Here is a 19,205-nt window from a genome sequence, read left to right on the forward strand (position 1 = left end):
GTGTGGCCTCATTTTGGTCTTATTTATCAGTATTTTTGTTAATAGACCCCCGAAGGGCCCCCAACCCACACTAAACCAAACGTACACTTGGTACGTTTATGTGCACAAAAAAAAATCATTGACCTAATTTGGTTGAAAGTAGCTTTTTTAAACACATGTAAACACCTTAACAAGGTTTTTGCATGCAGCTTGTGATGTCTCCAAGATTTTGCATGGGAAAACAATTTAATACGATTTTTGACTTTTGAAAGATGTGATTACCATATGTATTGATTGTAAACCAGTATTCACTCCCATCCATTCTACGCACATGCCAGTTTTCCGACGCACAGTAGATGGCGTACTCTGTGACCAAAAAACATGTCAGATTATCATCGGTGGATAATAATTCTACTCATAAAAATACAGGATTATGAGTATTATTCGTTTTTTTACTTTTTTTTTTTTTTTTTCCAGCTACAAATCATATAGTTGATGTAGATGCCCCTATCGGCTGTACAAATTTACTTTACAAAAGTGAAGTGTGGGATACTTCTCTTGTTTCCTTATATGTGTTAAATGTATTTATATTCTTATTTGGTGCAGCCGGGCCCGAGCTGAAAGAGAGAAAAAAGGAAGACAGAGGGGGAAATTGTGGGGACAAGAGGGGGATAAAAAAGAGAGACAAAAACAACAACAGCAAACACAACAATAACAACAACAACAACAACAGAACAACATCAGCAAATAGGATATGTTCAAGTATGATGGTAAATGTGATAGCAAAGAAGCAGTTAGTGAAATAAATATTAATAATACAGAAATGACAATGAATATTATTACACTACAAATGGAGCGATACAAATACCAATAGAAATAGCACTATTGATAATAATAATAATTACCTCTATTATCAACAATACAATTGTTCAAATGCAACAATACATTTATGTAATAATAACTTGAAATACAAAAGAAAGCAGATAAATGGAGGGAAAGAAACAGAAGCCAACTATATTAACCTTGTAGATTGTTATAGTAACAATAGGTTAAGCTTTGTCAGAGTGCCATGTGTTATTGATTGATTGATTGATTGATTGATTGATTGATTGATTGATTGATTGAAACTTGTATTAGTAGATTGCACAATACAGTTTATATTCCGTACAATTGACCACTAAATGGTAACACCCGAATATGTTTTTCAACTTGTTTAAGTCGGGGTCCGCGTTAATCAATTCATGGTTACCCAGTTTCCCCTAGGGCAACAACGTTAATATATGTTTGATGAAACGTGATTATGTGCATGAGTGTATGTATGTATAAGTACTTGTATATGTACAGAAATGTACAGAATGTGTATATGTGTTTGTTCAGTGAATGTATATGTACAGTATGTGTATATGTATGTTTGTACAGTGAGTGTATATGTACAGTATGTGTATATGTATGTTTGTACAGTGAGTGTATATATACAGTATGTGTATATGTATGTTTGTACAGTGAATATATATGTACAGTATGTGTATATGTATGTTTGTACAGTGAATGTGCGTGTGGATGTACGTACTTTGCGTGTGTAGGCATGTACTGTATTTGTGTATGTATGTGGGAGCATAGGTACGTATGTATGTATGTATGTATGTATGTATGAATAATTGTGTGTATGTGAGTATATGTACAATATATTTCAATCAATCAATCAATCAATGTTTATTTATATAGCCCTAAATCACAAGTGTCTCAAAGGGCTGTACAAGCCACAACGACATCCTCGGTACAGAGCCCACATACGGGCAAGGAAAAACTCACCCCAGTGGGACGTCGGTGAATGACTATGAGAAACCTTGGAGAGGACCGCATATGTGGGTAACCCCCCCCCTCTAGGGGAGACCGAAAGCAACGGATGTCGAGTGGGTCTGACATAACATTGTGAAAGTCCAGTCCACAGTGGATCCAACACATCAGCGGGAGTCCAGTCCACAGCGGGGCCAACAGGAAACCATCCCGAGCGGAGACGGGTCAGCAGCGCAGAGATGTCCCCAACCGATGCACAGGCTAGTGGTCCACCCGGGGTCCCGGCTCTGGACAGCCAGCACTTCATCCATGGCCACCGGACCTATGCAACTCCCCCTCGCAAGGGACAGGGGAGAAGAGGAGAGAAGAAAAGAAACGGCAGATCAACTGGTCTAAAAAAGGGGGGGTCTATTTAAAGGCTAGATTATACAAATGAGTTTTAAGATGGGACTTAAATGCTTCTACTGAGGTAGCATCTCTAACTGTTACCGGGAGGGCATTCCAGAGTACTGGAGCCCGAATAGAAAACGCTCTATAGCCAGCAGACTTTTTTTTGGCTCTGGGAATCACTAATAAGCCGGAGTTCTTTGAACGCAGATTTCTTGTCGGGACATATGGTACAATACAATCGGCGAGATAGGCTGGAGCTAAACCGTGTAATATTTTATACGTAAGTAGTAAAACCTTAAAGTCGCATCTTAAGTGCACAGGAAGCCAGTGCAAGTGAGCCAGTATAGGCGTAATATGATCAAACTTTCTTGTTTTTGTCAAAAGCCTTGCAGCCGCATTTTGTACCAACTGTAATCTTTTAATGCTAGACATAGGGAGGCCCGAAAATAATACGTTACAGTAATCGAGACGAGACGTAACGAACGCATGAATAATGATCTCAGCGTCGCTAGTGGACAAGATGGAACGAATTTTAGCGATATTACGGAGATGAAAGAAGGCCGTTTTAGTAACACTCTTAATGTGTGACTCAAACGAGAGAGTTGGGTCGAAGATAATACCCAGATTCTTTACCGAGTCTCCTTGTTTAATTGTTTGGTTGTCAAATGTTAAGGTGGTATTATTAAATAGATGTTGGTGTCTAGCAGGACCGATAATCAGCATTTCCGTTTTCTTAGCGTTGAGTTGCAAAAAGTTAGCGGACATCCATTGTTTAATTTCATTAAGACACGCCTCCAGCTGACTACAGTCCGGCGTGTTGGTCAGCTTTAGGGGCATGTAGAGTTGAGTGTCATCAGCATAACAGTGAAAGCTAACACCGTACTTGCGTATGATGTCACCCAGCGGCAGCATGTAAATACTAAAGAGTGCAGGGCCAAGAACCGAACCCTGGGGAACTCCGCACGTTACCTTGACATAGTCCGAGGTCACATTGTTATGGGAGACGCACTGCATCCTGTCAGTAAGATAAGAGTTAAACCAAGACAAGGCTAAGTCTGACATACCAATACGTGTTTTGATACGCTCTAATAAAATATTATGATCGACGGTATCGAAAGCGGCGCTAAGATCAAGAAGCAGCAACATAGATGACGCATCAGAATCCATCGTTAGCAATAGATCATTAGTCATTTTTGCGAGGGCTGTCTCCGTAGAGTGATTTGCCCTGAAACCGGATTGAAAAGGTTCACAGAGATTGTTAGTCACTAAGTGTTCATTTAGCTGCTGTGCAACAGTTTTTTCGAGAATTTTGGAAATAAACGGAAGGTGGGAGACCGGTCGGTAGTTTACCATGAGGTCAGGATCGAGGTTAGGTCTTTTGAGCAGAGGATGAATAACCGCTTTTTTGAATGCTAGGGGAACAGTGCCGGAGGAAAGTGATAAGTTTATAATATTTAACACTGATGGACCTAATAATACAAACAGTTCCTTGATAAGTTTCCCAGGAAGTGGGTCAAGTAAACATGTTGTTTGTTTTATCCCACTTACACGCTGTAATAATTCCTCTAATGTTATTTCATCAAAAATAGAGAGACTATTTTGGAGGGCAGTGTCCGTCGTATATACAGTCGTATTTGTGTTAATAGAGCCCAGTTGTAGCTGGGATGCGTTGTCTTTAATCTCCTTTCTAATGAGTTCAATTTTCTTATTAAAGAAATTCATAAAATCATCTGCCGAGTGGGTGGAGCTACTGGGAGGAGTCCCTTGTTGGGTTAGCGATGCTACTGTACTAAACAGAAATTTAGGATCGTTTTTGTTGAGGCGGATGAGATTTGAGTAGTATTTAGTTTTAGCTAAGGTAAGCATGCGTTTATAAGTTATTAAACTATCACTCCATGCTTGATGGAAAACCTCAAGTTTAGTCGCGCGCCATTTGCGTTCCAGTTTTCTACATGATAATTTCTGAGCTCTAATTTCTTCTGTAAACCATGGGGTGCGCCTTTTAGGGGCCCTTTTTTGCTTTAGCGGTGCTATACTATCAATAATTTCGCGCAAGGCATCGTCAAAGTTGTTAGTGAGTTTATCAATAGAGCCGACATAATTTGGGAATGGTGACTCCCAGTATGATTATTATTAGTTAATCTACTGGCGGTTGAAGCACCCCTATCTTTAAAAACTAGTCACACCTCTGTTTTGAACTTCAATTAAGGTTCCTTGAATGCACCACAATGATGTGCTATGTGATGCAAAAGTGAAACTTTAACATAACTTTGTCCAATGGTGCCATAAATACCGTATTTCCTTGAATTGCCGCCGGGAATATAGTATTCGCCTGCCTAGAATTACAGCCGGGTCAAACTCGTTTCGCAAAATAATTAGCGCATGCTTGGCACTTCCGCCGGGTCAAATATGAGTCATTAAATGACTCCCGCCTCCTGGTGGTAGAGGGCGCTAGTGATCCTTCTTGCGACTTCCAGTACTGCAGAAGACCGGTGCTGCAGAAGAAGACAACAAGCAGCAAGCCTGAGCAGCGATCGTTTGCTTGCACTTTTAACATGGAGGATTACATATCTAAAATAAAACAATTTTCTAAACTGGACTTTCAATCGAAGCAGGAGGTAATAATCAAAGAAATATCGCCAGAGACTTTTAAAACTGAAGAAAGATAAGGAAGACTGCATTTGATCAGAAGCAGCTGCAGATGGACATCATTTATAAGTAAAGGTAAGACCATAATAACGTTTTTTTTTTGTTAAATGTGCTTTTCATGATAAGGTAAGCGCCGGAGTGAGAAGAGGTTTTAAAATAATTAGCGCATGCTTGCCCATCCCGCATGCTTTTGGTAAGCGCAGGAGTGAGAAGAGGTTTTAAATTAATTAGCGCCCCGGCGGCTATTCAAGGAAATACGGTATATTTAATTATATTTTACCTTTCTTCTGTCACCTAGTACTGGTTCCCAAATGTCTAAAGTGAGCTTTAATGACATCTGTGTTGTGGGAACAGTGAAGTGTTGCATGCTGGGTTTTCTGCTACCAGAAGGAATGAACCGTTCCGCATTTTTGCACGGGGGTGTAGTTCATGTTACGTACTCCTAATTTGATTCAAACAACCTTATTATTGAACCTTGACAGCAAAATAGATTTTAACTCATATTTCATAACTGAAAGATTTCAATGAAATATTAAAATCTTTACCAAAGCCGAGGCCATGATCATGTAGTGGCCCTAAACAATTGCTGTTTATGCCATGAATTGATTTAATGACTTAAACAAGTTGAAAAACTTATTCGAGTGTTGCCATTTATTGGTCAATTGTACGGAATATCTACTGTACTGTGCAAGCTACTAATAAAAGTTTAAATCAATCAATCAAATAGGCCGGCCTTACGTGCTCAGTTCTACTTCGACCCATAAGACAGCAGCGTTTCCATTCCAACCAAATGTAGCTATTTTGCACAAATAAAGGCCTCCTCTGAAATATACGTCTTACTTTAATAAACTGCTAAACTCTGCAGTTTAGCCACTACAGGAGGAAACACAACTACACAACTCTCGCCCTTTGCCAGGGTTCCAGCCACACTTGTGAGGACTGTGACCGCTCCTGCCTTCAATGTCGAGGGCCCGCCCCCGCAGACTGCACCGTGTGTGGCGCGCAGGCCATCTTGGAAGCCGGGGGACGCTGTCTGCTCTGTTGCCAACATGAGGAGGAGGAGGAGGGAGCGGAGGCCAGGGCAGCGCACGACTGTTGTAACTGCACGGAAACGAGAGGTATCGTGCAGCTCATAAACACTTTCGAATAAGACTGTGAATCTAGCTTGTCGTTCCAAGTCCGTACAGTAGATGGCAACGTAACTCTGCTTCTTAACACAGCTCATAACGCACCTGATCTGCCAGAGCATAAGAAGATCAGTGTTGCCAATTTAGCAACTTTGTTATTCAGATACCTCTAGCAACAAATATAGCGACTACCGTATTTAAAGGAGAACTGCACTTTTTTTGGAATGTTATCTATCATTCACAATCATTATGAGAGACGACAGATGGATGGATTTTTTTACTTAAATAAATGCGATCAAAAGTCAGCTTGCAATGGAGCCTATGGAAGTCGCTCTATTCTGCTTATAAAGCCCTTAAAAACATCTTAACGCCTCCATTAGTGTTTTATATACATGATGTACTGTAAGTATATATGTAATGTAGTAACAGGCACATTTATAATAACATTTAATATTAAAGCTGCAAGCAGCGTTGGTCGGGCCCGCATATTTGACTGATGCTAGTCCTAAGTGTCCCAATACTTTTGTCCAGTGTTAGTCCTTAGTGTCCCAATACTTTTGTCCAGTGTTAGTCCTAATTGTCCCAATACTTTTGTCCACTGTTGGTCATAAGTGTCCCAATACTTTTGTCTGTACTTTAACTTTAACTTTAGTGTTAGTCCTTAGTGTCCCAATTCTTTTGTCTAGGTGTCCCAATACTTTTGTCTAGTGTTAGTCCTTAGTGTCCCAATACTTTTGTCTAGTGTTAGTCCTTAGTGTCCCGATACTTTAGTCCAGTGTTAGTCCTTAATGTCCCAATACTTTAGTCCAGTGTTAGTCCTTAGTGTCCCAATACTTTTGTCTAGTGTTAGTCCTTAGTGTCCCGATACTTTAGTCCAGTGTTAGTCCTTAGTGTCCCAATACTTTTGTCCAGTGTTAGTCCTTAGTGTCCCAATACTTTTGTCCAGCGGTAGTCCTTAGTGTCCCAATACTTTTGTCCAGTGTTAGTCCTAAGTGTCCCAATACTTTTATCCAGTGGTAGTCCTAAGTGTCCCAATACTTTTGTCCAGTGGTAGTCGTAAGTGTCCCAATACTTTTGTCCAGTGTTAGTCCTTAGTGTCCCAATACTTTTGTCCAGTGGTAGTCCTTAGTGTCCCAATACTTTTGTCCAGTGTTAGTCCTAAGTGCCCCAATACTTTTATCCAGTGGTAGTCCTAAGTGTCCCAATACTTTTGTCCAGTGGTAGTCGTAAGTGTCCCAATACTTTTGTCTAGTGTTAGTCCTTAGTGTCCCAATACTTTTGTCCAGTGTTAGTCCTTAGTGTCCCAACACTTTTGTCTAGTAGTAGTCCTAGTGTCCCAATACTTTTGTCTAGTGTTAGTCCTAAGTGTCTCAATACTTTTGTCCAGTGGTAGTCCTAAGTGTCCCAAAACTTTTGTCCAGTGTTAGTCCTTAGCATCCCAATACTTTTGTCCAGTGTTAGTTCTTAGTGTCCCAATACTTTTGTCAAGTGGTAGTCCTTAGTGTCCCAATACTTTTGTCCAGTGTTAGTCCTTAGTGTCCCAATACTTTTGTCCAGTGGTAGTCCTAAGTGTCCCAATACTTTTGTCCAGTGTTGGTCATAAGTGTCCCAATACTTTTGTCTGTACTTTAACTTTAACTTTAACTTTAGTGTTAGTCCTTAGTGTCCCAATTCTTTTGTCTAGGTGTCCCAATACTTTTGTCTAGTGTTAGTCCTTAGTGTCCCAATACTTTTGTCTAGTGTTAGTCCTTAGTGTCCCGATACTTTAGTCCAGTGTTAGTCCTTAGTGTCCCAATACTTTAGTCCAGTGTTAGTCCTTAGTGTCCCAATACTTTTGTCTAGTGTTAGTCCTTAGTGTCCCGATACTTTAGTCCAGTGTTAGTCCTTAGTGTCCCAATACTTTTGTCCAGTGTTAGTCCTTAGTGTCCCAATACTTTTGTCCAGTGGTAGTCCTTAGTGTCCCAATACTTTTGTCCAGTGTTAGTCCTAAGTGTCCCAATACTTTTATCCAGTGGTAGTCCTAAGTGTCCCAATACTTTTGTCCAGTGGTAGTCGTAAGTGTCCCAATACTTTTGTCCAGTGGTAGTCGTAAGTGTCCCAATACTTTTGTCCAGTGTTAGTCCTTAGTGTCCCAATACTTTTGTCCAGTGTTAGTCCTAAGTGTCCCAATACTTTTATCCAGTGGTAGTCCTAAGTGTCCCAATACTTTTGTCCAGTGGTAGTCGTAAGTGTCCCAATACTTTTGTCTAGTGTTAGTCCTTAGTGTCCCAATACTTTTGTCCAGTGTTAGTCCTTAGTGTCCCAACACTTTTGTCTAGTAGTAGTCCTAGTGTCCCAATACTTTTGTCTAGTGTTAGTCCTAAGTGTCTCAATACTTTTGTCCAGTGGTAGTCCTAAGTGTCCCAATACTTTTGTCCAGTGTTAGTCCTTAGCATCCCAATACTTTTGTCCAGTGATAGTTCTTAGTGTCCCAATACTTTTGTCAAGTGGTAGTCCTTAGTGTCCCAATACTTTTGTCCAGTGTTAGTCCTTAGTGTCCCAATACTTTTGTCCAGTGGTAGTCCTTAGTGTCCCAATACCTTTGTCTAGTGTTAGTCCTAAGTGTCCCAATACTTTTATCCAGTGGTAGTCCTAAGTGTCCCAATACTTTTGTCCAGTGGTAGTCGTAAGTGTCCCAATACTTTTGTCTAGTGTTAGTCCTTAGTGTCCCAATACTTTTGTCCAGTGTTAGTCCTTAGTGTCCCAACACTTTTGTCTAGTAGTAGTCCTAGTGTCCCAATACTTTTGTCTAGTGTTAGTCCTAAGTGTCTCAATACTTTTGTCCAGTGGTAGTCCTAAGTGTCCCAATACTTTTGTCCAGTGTTAGTCCTTAGCATCCCAATACTTTTGTCCAGTGTTAGTTCTTAGTGTCCCAATACTTTTGTCAAGTGGTAGTCCTTAGTGTCCCAATACTTTTGTCCAGTGTTAGTCCTTAGTGTCCCAATACTTTTGTCCAGTGGTAGTCCTTAGTGTCCCAATACCTTTGTCTAGTGTTAGTCCTAAGTGTCCCAATACTTTTGTCCAGTGGTAGTCCTTAGTGTCCCAATACTTGTGTCAAGTGTTAGTCCTTAGTGTCCCAATACGTTCACTTTTTCACTGATTATTACTCACTGCAGACTTCATGGGAGCCAACGAACATAATAAAACATCACTTACTGTACAATGACTGCAGTCATTAAGATGCCGACTGCTGGGATGTTCATATATTCCCATTTAGACGAAGAATAACTCATAAGCCTCACGAAGATAAGGTGGGTGGAACCAAGCGTCTTTTTGTGTCGTCCTCACCAGTTTCTGGTCCTAAATGGCTGTCAAAGTGTACCAACTTGTCGGAATATTTCCTCATTCTTCTACTATACAGGTGAGATGCATGATTTATGATCTAGAATAAACTTACAGGGAGCAGGGAAGCGAGGAAACAGCATAGCACTCGATGGTGTCAACATTGGCATACATGGTAGTGATAAATAGTTCGCCTGCGTTAGCGCTTATAATAACAATATCACTAATACTTGGTTAATATTAAAATCACGAAATGTAAATGGAGTATTGCTGGCGCTTTTTGGATGTTTTTGAGGGGTTTTTATGGGTAAAAGCTCCCATTGGCTCCGTTGTTTGGGGACTTTTATTCACGTTTATTTACGGGTTAGAATGCCTTTTTTTTTTTTAAATACGTCCGTTGTCATGCAGTTCCTCTTGAAAGGTAAACTTCACTATTTGAGGAATTTTGCCGATTGTTCATATTCATTATGGGAGACAAGACCACATGTTTTTTTTTACGATTTTATAGATGATAAAAACGTTTGAAAGATGCGGCTAATGTCAGTTATCGTTGTGGCTTTCAAAGCCTTCTAAAACAACTTCAAAACCCTCTTTTTATATACACAGTGCAAGTCCATATATAATGTAGTAACAGACACATTCATAACAATATGTAATATGTTCAATATTACCATATTTTAATCGTTTTAATCATTTCCGGGACTGATTTTTATTTTGCGCATTGATTTCTGTTTCCATAGCAGCGCATGTCTGACTTCTGGCAACATGTGTGTTCCTATTTCCGGAATCAAACACGAGTGCGTTCTAATCATGGCAGACTTGGTAACAGACAACAAAGACGACTATTTTTGGACAAATGAGTATTCACAACCTTTTATGTTTAAAACTAAATATAGTGCTGCTTATAGAAGCAAACACGAAGGAAGAGTGAGACTTTGGAGCAGACGGAAGCCGGAAAAGTGAGGTGAAAGTGTCTTTGTCACTATAAATATGAAACTTGGAGCCAAGCTATTTCGACATAAATGGATTGCTTACCCAAAATCAACAAGAAATGTCCCCTGGCAACGCATGTAAGTGTCTATATTAGCTATATTAGCCTACTATCAAAAGGACTATGTGTCGCAGGCTGACGCAAATCATCTTTGTTGACAGGAATGTTGAAATTTCTACACATTTTACAACATTGGAAAACATTAGTCAAATGGAGGCTTCTCAGAGGGTGAAATAACTCCTGAAAATGACCGTCTTAGAATGGCCAAAGGTATAGATGTGTGTGTCTAAGTTGAAGGAAACAGTAGGCTGTCTTCTTCTAATGGATTTATAACAATATTTGCAAGTTGGCTGTGGTCTGGAACAACATGGCACACAAACCACTATCAGAAATGCAGCCAATATTACATACAGATAATGTGTCATGAGACATGCAAAGCTTAAGTATATACAAAGAGGATAAAAGTAAAGGATATTAAATGGTCTCAAATATACCTACAAACGAGGCATAATGATGCAATATGTACATACAGCTAGCCTAAATAGCATGTTAGCATCGATTAGCTTGCAGGCATGCAGTGACTAAATATGCCTGATTAGCACTCCAACAAGTCAATAACATCAACAAAGCGCACCTTTGTGCTTCCACGCACAGCATAAAACGTTTGGTGGACAAAATGAGACAAAGAAGGAGTGGCATAAAACACGTCTTTCTGAGGCAGCGTCGGAGAAAGTTGTACATGTAAACAAACTACGGTGAGTTCAAAAACCGCCGAAATTTGTGGTAAAAAACAGCGCTCGCCAAATACTCATCAGTGACGCATGTTTAATTTAACAGTGGTCTTTCTAACAATTAGGAAGGTTTTATGTCATGTTTGACATAAAACAAATATATTTTTTCTCCCATTTTTCCCACTTTCATCTATTTTTGAAAAGGCTCCAGGGAGCCACTAGAGCGGGGCTACAGCGACTCTTGAGCCGCGGGTTACTGACCCCCTTACCCCCTTTTAGACTATGTGGGCGGTTTGGACTCCGCTAACATTTGGCATCAAACCAAGCAGCTGTGTGCGAGTCTACGTATCTGCATGTGCACAGCAGGAGTGTTAGTTGTATTGCCTTTCAATTTTTCGTGCACTTCTGGATTAGTGTTATTAAAATGTTTACCTAAACTTGAAGGGCAGGTGGTCTTGCCACCTTTGGAGAGGCATGTTTTATAGCAGCGCCGTGTTTAAAGGCCTACTGAAACCCACTACTACCGACCACGCAGTCTGATAGTTTATATATCAATGATGAAATCTTAACATTATAACACATGCCAATACGGCCGGGTTAACTTATAAAGTGACATTTTAAATTTGCCGCTAAACTTCCGGTTCGAAACGCCTCTGAGGATGACGTATGCGCGTGACGTAGCCCGGGGAACACGGGTATGCCTTCCACATTGAAGCCAATACGAAAAAGCTTTGTTTTCATTTCATAATTCCACAGTATTCTGGACATCTGTGTTCGTGAATCTGTTGCAATCATGTTCATTGCATTATGGAGAAAGAAGCTGAGCAAGCAAAGAAGAAAGTTGTCGGTGCGAAATGGACGTATTTTTCGAACGAAGTCAGCAACAACAGTACACAGCCGGCGCTTCTTTGTTTACATTCCCGAAAGATGCAGTCAAGATGGAAGAACTCGGATAACAGAGACTCTAACCAGGAGGACTTTTGACTTCGATACACAGACGCCTGTAGAGAACTGGGACAACACAGACTCTTACCAGGATTACTTTGATTTGGATGACAAAGACGCAGACGTGCTACTGTGAGTATGCAGCTTTGGCTTCCAAACATTTGATCGCTTGACCGTATGTGCGCAACTTTTTTTTGCGTATGTACGTAACTTTTTTAAAATATATAAGCTTTATGAACCTTGGGTTAGGTGAACGGTCTTTTGGGCTGAGTGATTGTGTGTGTTGATCAGGTGTTTGAATTGTATTGGCGTGTTCTATGGAGCTAGGAGCTAGCATAGGAGCTAGGAGTTAGCATAACAAAGACGTAGGTGTTTTTATGCAGGATTAATTTGTGTCATATTAAATATAAGCCTGGTTGTGTTGTGGCTAATAGAGTATATATATGTCTTGTGTTTATTTACTGTTTTAGTCATTCCCAGCTGAATACCAGGTACCGTGAGTATGCAGCCTTGGCTGCTAAACATTTGATAGCTTGACCGTATGTGCGCGTCACGTACGTAACTTTTTAAAAATATATGAGCTTTATGAACCTTGGGTTAGGTGAACGGTCTTTTGGGCTGAGTGATTGTGTGTGTTGATCAGGTGTTTGAATTGTATTGGCGTGTTCTATGGAGCTAGGAGCTAGCATAGGAGCTAGGAGCTAGCATAACAAGCACACAGGTGTTTTTATGCAGGATTAATTTGTGGCATATTAAATATAAGCCTGGTTGTGTTGTGGCTAATAGAGTATATATATGTCTTGTGTTTATTTACTGTTGTAGTCATTCCCAGCTGAATATCAGGTCACCCCCGGCTCTCACAGCATCTTCCCTATCTGAATAGCTTCAACTCCCCACTAGTCCTTCACTTGCACTTTACTCATCCACAAATCTTTCATCCTCGCTCAAAAAAATGGGGAAATTGTCGCTTTCTCGGTCCGAATCTCTCTCACTTCATGCGGCCATCATTGTAAACAATAGGGAACTTTGCGTATATGTTCAACTGACTACGTCACGCTACTTCCGGTAGGGGCAAGCCTTTTTTTTTTATCAGATACCAAAAGTTGCAACCTTTTTCGTCGTTGTTCTATACTAAATCCTTTCAGCAAAAATATGGCAATATCGCGAAATGATCAAGTATGACACATAGAATAGATCTGCTATCCCCGTTTAAATAAAAAAAATTCATTTCAGTAGGCCTTTAAAGCAGGGGTCTCAAACTCAATTTACCTGGGGGCCACTGGATGCAGAAACTGGGTGAGGCTGGGCCGCAAGAAAAGATTTCTTAAAAAAAATCTAACATGCACTTTTTAATGAATTCACCTCCTTTGAATGGCTTTCCCGCCCTAGCAACCATCTCACTCACCATGTAGCTAGCTTTGACTGCTGCATCGCTCTTTTCGCTTGCTTTCTTGACGAAATCTTGTTGCCTCAGTAGACTGGTTTTAAAATTTGCAACCCGGTTCACTCCCCTAGTATTTTGCATACTCCTCAGCATGTCTAGTTGTATAATGACGTTTCAAATTGTATTCCTTGTGCAACGCAACTTTCTCTGTATCAACTACAGAAAAGAGCTATAAGGATTATTCATAAAGTAGATTACTTAAAACACACTAACATATTATTTATTAATTCTGGTTTATTGAAACTACAGGAGCTAGTAAAGTTACAGACATTATGTGTCATGTTTAAGGCTAAAAGTAAAACATTACCAGCAAATTTACAAAAAATGTTTGTCATCACTTCTGAGAATGAAGAGCATAGAAGAAAAGGTCATTTCAATTCTTGACGAAATCTTGTTGCCTCAGTAGACTGGTTTTAAAATTTGCAACCCGGTTCACTCCCCTAGTATTTTGCATACTCCTCAGCATGTCTAGTTGTATAATGACGTTTCAAATTGTATTCCTTGTGCAACGCAACTTTCTCTGTATCAACTACAGAAAAGAGCTATAAGGATTATTCATAAAGTAGATTACTTAAAACACACTAACATATTATTTATTAATTCGGGTTTATTGAAACTACAGGAGTTAGTAAAGTTACAGACATTATGTGTCATGTTTAAGGCTAAAAGTAAAACATTACCAGCAAATTTACAAAAAATGTTTGTCATCACTTCTGAGAATGAAGAGCATAGAAGAAAAGGTCATTTCAAACATCAGTATTCAAGGACAACTTTAAAACAAATGTGTATATCAGTGGTGGGGGTTAAACTATGGAATTCTCTTTACAAGAGATAAAAGATTGTAAAAATATATTCCAATTGAAAAAATATATAAGGACAGAACAATGAGATCATATGGACAGCCATAACTGTTTACATTTTGCTTTATATTTATTATTTTACTTATTTTTTGCCTAGTTTTGTATTTGTTTTGTATCATCCTGTGAGGTGTATACTACTTATTTTGTTTTTTTTGTTCTTTTTGTACATCATGAAGTTTTGCACTTCTTGTGTTTTTTTGTTTGTTTTCGTTATATTTGGATGTAATTGTTTGTTTATATGATATCATTAAGTAAGACTACGTACTATGTTGAAGGGGGCAGAAAAATATAAGATTTTTCTTCATCCTGCTCCTTCTCAGGCATTGGTGTGTAAATGTATAATTTAAAAATTGAGGTATAATTGTCTATCGATCAAAGATGCACATCAATGAAGGAGATAAATAAAAATGAAATGAAATGAAATAAGACACGTCGGGGTGCCCCTGTGAAAGAAATATTGCATCAAAAATCGTCTCTGTCTGGAGCCAACGGGAGGAGGGTGGGGGGTGGAGTTTACAGTTACGGTAGCACAATTAGCCCCGAACGGGTTAACATCACCACGTCTGTATCAGCGCTGGGGTCCAGTGCACCACACTTTTGTATTGTCGCTCGCTCCTTCGGCGGAGTGCTCGTCTTCCCCGCCCGGACTGTTTACAACGGGGGCGGGAGCGAGCAGGCGGGCGAGGGAGGGAGGCAGGGAGGGAGGAAGGAAGAGCGTGTGTCATAGAAAAGCGGCAAAATGTTTCTCTGCTTGCATTACGCAAGTGACATCAATGCATACTTGCCAACCTTGAGACCTCCGAATTCGGGAGATGGGGGGGGTTGAGTTGGGCGGGGTTAGGGGTAGCGGGGGTGTTTTTGTAGCCCGGAAGAGTTAGGGCTGCAAAGGATTCTGGGTATTTGTTCTGTTGTGTTTATGTTGTGTTTAGGTGCGGATGTTCTCCCGAAATGTGTTTGTCATTCTTGTTTGGTGTGGGTTCACAGTGTGGCGCATATTTGTAACAGTGTTAAAATATAAATAAAATAAAATATGACCACCCTCAGTGTGAAATGTATGGCTGTTCCTCAAGTATGTCTTGCAATAACCTGCGTGTGTCTCTAGAAGCCTCATACAACATGTGTCTGGGCTGGCACGCTGTTAGTATGGAGAAAAAGATGATGCGGTGACAGATTCTAGAGGACACTGATGACAGTGCCATCACGGCACGCCCTCGATATTGTCGAGAGCCTCATACCACAACGTGATTGGTAGATTTCTTCAGCTCCGCACACAACGCTGTCAAGCGCCATTCATTTAAAACTCGCGGGCCGCACTAACATTAAACTTTCATATTAAGGTGGGGGCCGCAAAATAACGTCTCCCGGGCCACAATTGGCCCGCGGGCCGCGTGTTTGAGACCCCTGCTTTAAAGCATCACATTACTCGATAGTTTTGAAGCCCCAATACCTCCATTAACCAGCAGAATTGCCTTTATTTGTCAATTTCCTCTCATCAATGTTTCTGCTTGTGGGCTCTGTGAGTGTGTGCACGCTGACACACTCAACATGCATTGTATATGTGGAAGTCGCTTCCTAGACACGGCACCGGAGCCAAGCGTCCAGGTTTAACAAGGTTTTTAATGATAATGTTGTCAACAAAAGTTTTCTCTCCTAGTAGAACGTGACTTTTCAGTCACGTCCGTATCCTCTCTCTCTTCCTGCTCCCGGCCGCTTACTGTTAAAGACAACAGATGATTAGATTAACACCTGCCAGCTGTGTCTCGCCGTCAGCACTGCCACGCCCCCGTCTGATGGTGCTCTGTCCTCAGCACCATGGACAGAGGCGGTGACTTTTGCTCCTGCAGGCAGCGCTGGCTACATCTCCCTCCACAGTATAGTACCCCTTTCAATTCATTGGTACCCCAGTACTTTATTAGTACCTGTACATAGTACAACCCTATTAGCAACATTTACTCATATTTTAAATGCAGTTATCAGGAGGTTAACTACAGCCACAGCTGTTAATGCTGTTGGGTATTTACCTGCTGACCTTTTGGGTTATAAACCGCCGTGTCTCACCAGGCGAGTGCGTCCTCAGCACCAACTTGGCGTTCCGGAACGAGGAGGAAGAAGAAGAGGCGAGCGGCAATCTGGCGGTCTTCATCATCGCCTGCGTCTTGCTGGTGGCCGCACTCGTCGCCGCCATCTTCCTCATCCAGCACTCCCGCTCCAAGAGGACGCCCTCCGACGCTCCCGCACGGGGTTACGAGAAGCTGGGCTCCGACGGCCACACAAGCTCCTCCTCCAACGCTTCCCACGGAGGACGCTGCAAAGACACTCAGCTGGTCGACTTCCGCCAACACCACTCGGGCGGTAAAGACGAGGAAGACGAGGAGGACGAGGAGGACATTGTCTACATGGGCCAGGACGGGACCGTGTACAGGAAGTTCCGCTACGGACAACTGGGAGAGGACGAGGACGATTTGGAGTATGACGACGAGAGCTACACTTATAGATGAAGCATGGGAGATGTCCCTCATATTAATACTTCAAATAGTATTGTGCAAAAGTCTTGGGTCACCTACAAAACATGTCCTCCAGTCTAAAAGACGACATCTTTCGTGTGTGTTGACCAAATACAAACCAGTTCAGAAGTATGTCGCTAAACACAAAAGCAGCATCCATCAAGCATGAAAACAAACAAATATAATATTATGTTCTGTATTCATTTTTATGTTCTTTCCCTTATTTTTCTTTTCTTTTTTGATTGATTGATTGAAACTTTTATTAGTACATTGCACAGTACAGTACATATTCCGTACAATTGACCACTAATTGGTAACACCCGAATACGTTTTTCAACTTGCTTAAGTCGGTGTCCACGTAAATCAACTCGCACATATTCTCATACTACGGTAAATATTCTCAGCATTTATTCAACCTAAACCGCAAAAAGGACGGGAAGCTAGCTATAATGGAGAGAGGCTTTTGATTCTCTCATTTGAAAACAAATCATTTAGAGCAGGTTAGTATAAAAAATGAGCTAAAATTTTTGAATGAAAAAAACTGCCGTTCTAAATGTGTCCACTGGATGTCGCAATAGCAATTATTTGTATCTTTGTAGATGATGCTACATATGTACAACATAAACCACATGATGTTAGTACATCAGTCGAGGAAAATTATCAAAGTACATAAATAACGTACTGTAATTTGATTTTGTTATCATTTTTTTATCTTGATAGATTGAAAATGAACACCAATAAGAGGAGTGATGAACATTATTACATAATGTATACAGAAAATATAAATAACGAATTATTAACTGCAACATGTAAGTGTAAAAAAAACAACAACATTATGATTTGTACAATTTCAGAATGTGCTTGTTCTATTTTTAAACAAAGAAAACAATCTGAAGTTGTCTTTATTTGGGAGTAGATTTTTCTCCCTGTGGCCCCCGATCTGAAATGAGTTTGACACCCCTGATTTAGAGAATGAATAAGCACTTAAAGGCCTACTGAAATGAATTTTTTTAATTTAAACGGGAATAGCAGATCCATTCTATGTGTCATACTTGATCATTTCGCGATATTGCCATATTTTTGCTGAAAGGATTTAGTAGAGAAAATCGACGATAAAGTTCGCAACTTTTGCTCGCTGATAAAAAAAGCCTTGCCTGTACCGGAAGTAGCGTGACGTCACAGGAGCTAGTATTCCTTACAATTCCCCGTTGTTTACAATGGAGCGAGAGATTCAGAGCGACAAAGCGACGATTACCCCATTAATTTGAGCGAGGATGAAAGATTCGTAGATGAGGAACGTTACAGTGAAGGACTAAAGAGGCAGTGATGGACGTATCTTTTTTCGCTCTGACCGTAACTTAGGTACTGGCTGGTTCATTGGATTCCACACTCTCCTTTTTCTATTGTGGATCACGGATTTGTATTTTAAACCACCTCGGATACTATATCCTCTTGAAAATGAGAGTCGAGCACGCGAAATGGACATTTAAAGTGACTTTTATCTCCACGACAATACATCGGTGACACACTTAGCTACTGAGCTAACGTGATAGCATCGTTCTCAAATGAAGATAGAAACAAAATAAATAAACCCCTGACTGGAAGGATAGACAGAAGATCAACAATACTATTAAACCATGTACATGTAACTACACGGTTAAAAATTCTCAGCCTGGTAAGGCTTAACAATGCTGTTGCTAACGACGCTAAGGCTAATTTAGCAACTTAGCAACCGGACCTCACAGAACTATGATAAAAACATTAGCGCTCCACCTACGCCAGCCAGCCCTCATCTTCCCATCAACAGCCGTGCTCACCTGCGTTCCAGCGATCGACGGCGCGACGAAGGACTTCATCCGTGGGTTTGGCGGCAAGCATCGGCTAGGCGTAGCAAGTAGTCCTTGTTGTGTTGCTGTAAGTATTGTACTTAGCCGCTAAGACACCGATCGATCCCACCTACAACGTTCTTCTTTGCAGCCTCCATTGTTCATTAAACAAATTGCAAAAGATTCACCAACACAGATGTCCAGAATACTGTGGAATTTTGTCGAAGAAAACAAGAGGTTTTTATATCGGGTCAGATGGGGTACAACCACTTCCGTGGATTTTGTGACGTCACGCGCATAAATCATATCCAAAGGAGTTTTTCAACCGGAAGTGTGGCGGGAATTTTTAAATTGCACTTTATAAGGCCGTATTGGCATGTGTTGCAATGTTAAGATTTCATCATTGATATATAAACTATCAGACTGTGTGGTCGGTAGTAGTGGCTTTCAGTAGGCCTTTAATGTATTTTTCGGACTATATTTAAAACCCTTTAATTTTTTCAAAAATTGACAGTGCGACTTATATCCCGGTGCGCCTAATGTACGTAATAGTTCTGGTCGTGCTTATCAACCTCAAAGCAATTTTTTTTTGGTACATGGTGTAATAAGTGTGACCAGTAGAGGGCAGTCACACATAAGAT

At 40.6% G+C, this 19,205-nt stretch overlaps 1 protein-coding gene across 1 annotated transcript in view; it reads left to right on the forward strand.

Moving 5' to 3' along the window:
• The window catches only part of pcsk5a (proprotein convertase subtilisin/kexin type 5a), a 124,743-nt gene extending 106,817 nt beyond the window's left edge, over positions 1-17,926 (forward strand). The window contains exons 36-37 of the mRNA XM_062031209.1: positions 5,732-5,933; positions 16,296-17,926. Coding sequence (XP_061887193.1) covers positions 5,732-5,933; positions 16,296-16,732 — 639 coding nt within the window. The 3' untranslated portion in view covers positions 16,733-17,926. The remainder of the gene's footprint in view (positions 1-5,731; positions 5,934-16,295) is intronic.
• Positions 17,927-19,205: the final 1,279 nt, after the last annotated feature.

Source organism: Entelurus aequoreus, linkage group LG21 (assembly GCF_033978785.1).
Source record: "Entelurus aequoreus isolate RoL-2023_Sb linkage group LG21, RoL_Eaeq_v1.1, whole genome shotgun sequence".
NCBI lineage: Eukaryota > Metazoa > Chordata > Actinopteri > Syngnathiformes > Syngnathidae > Entelurus > Entelurus aequoreus.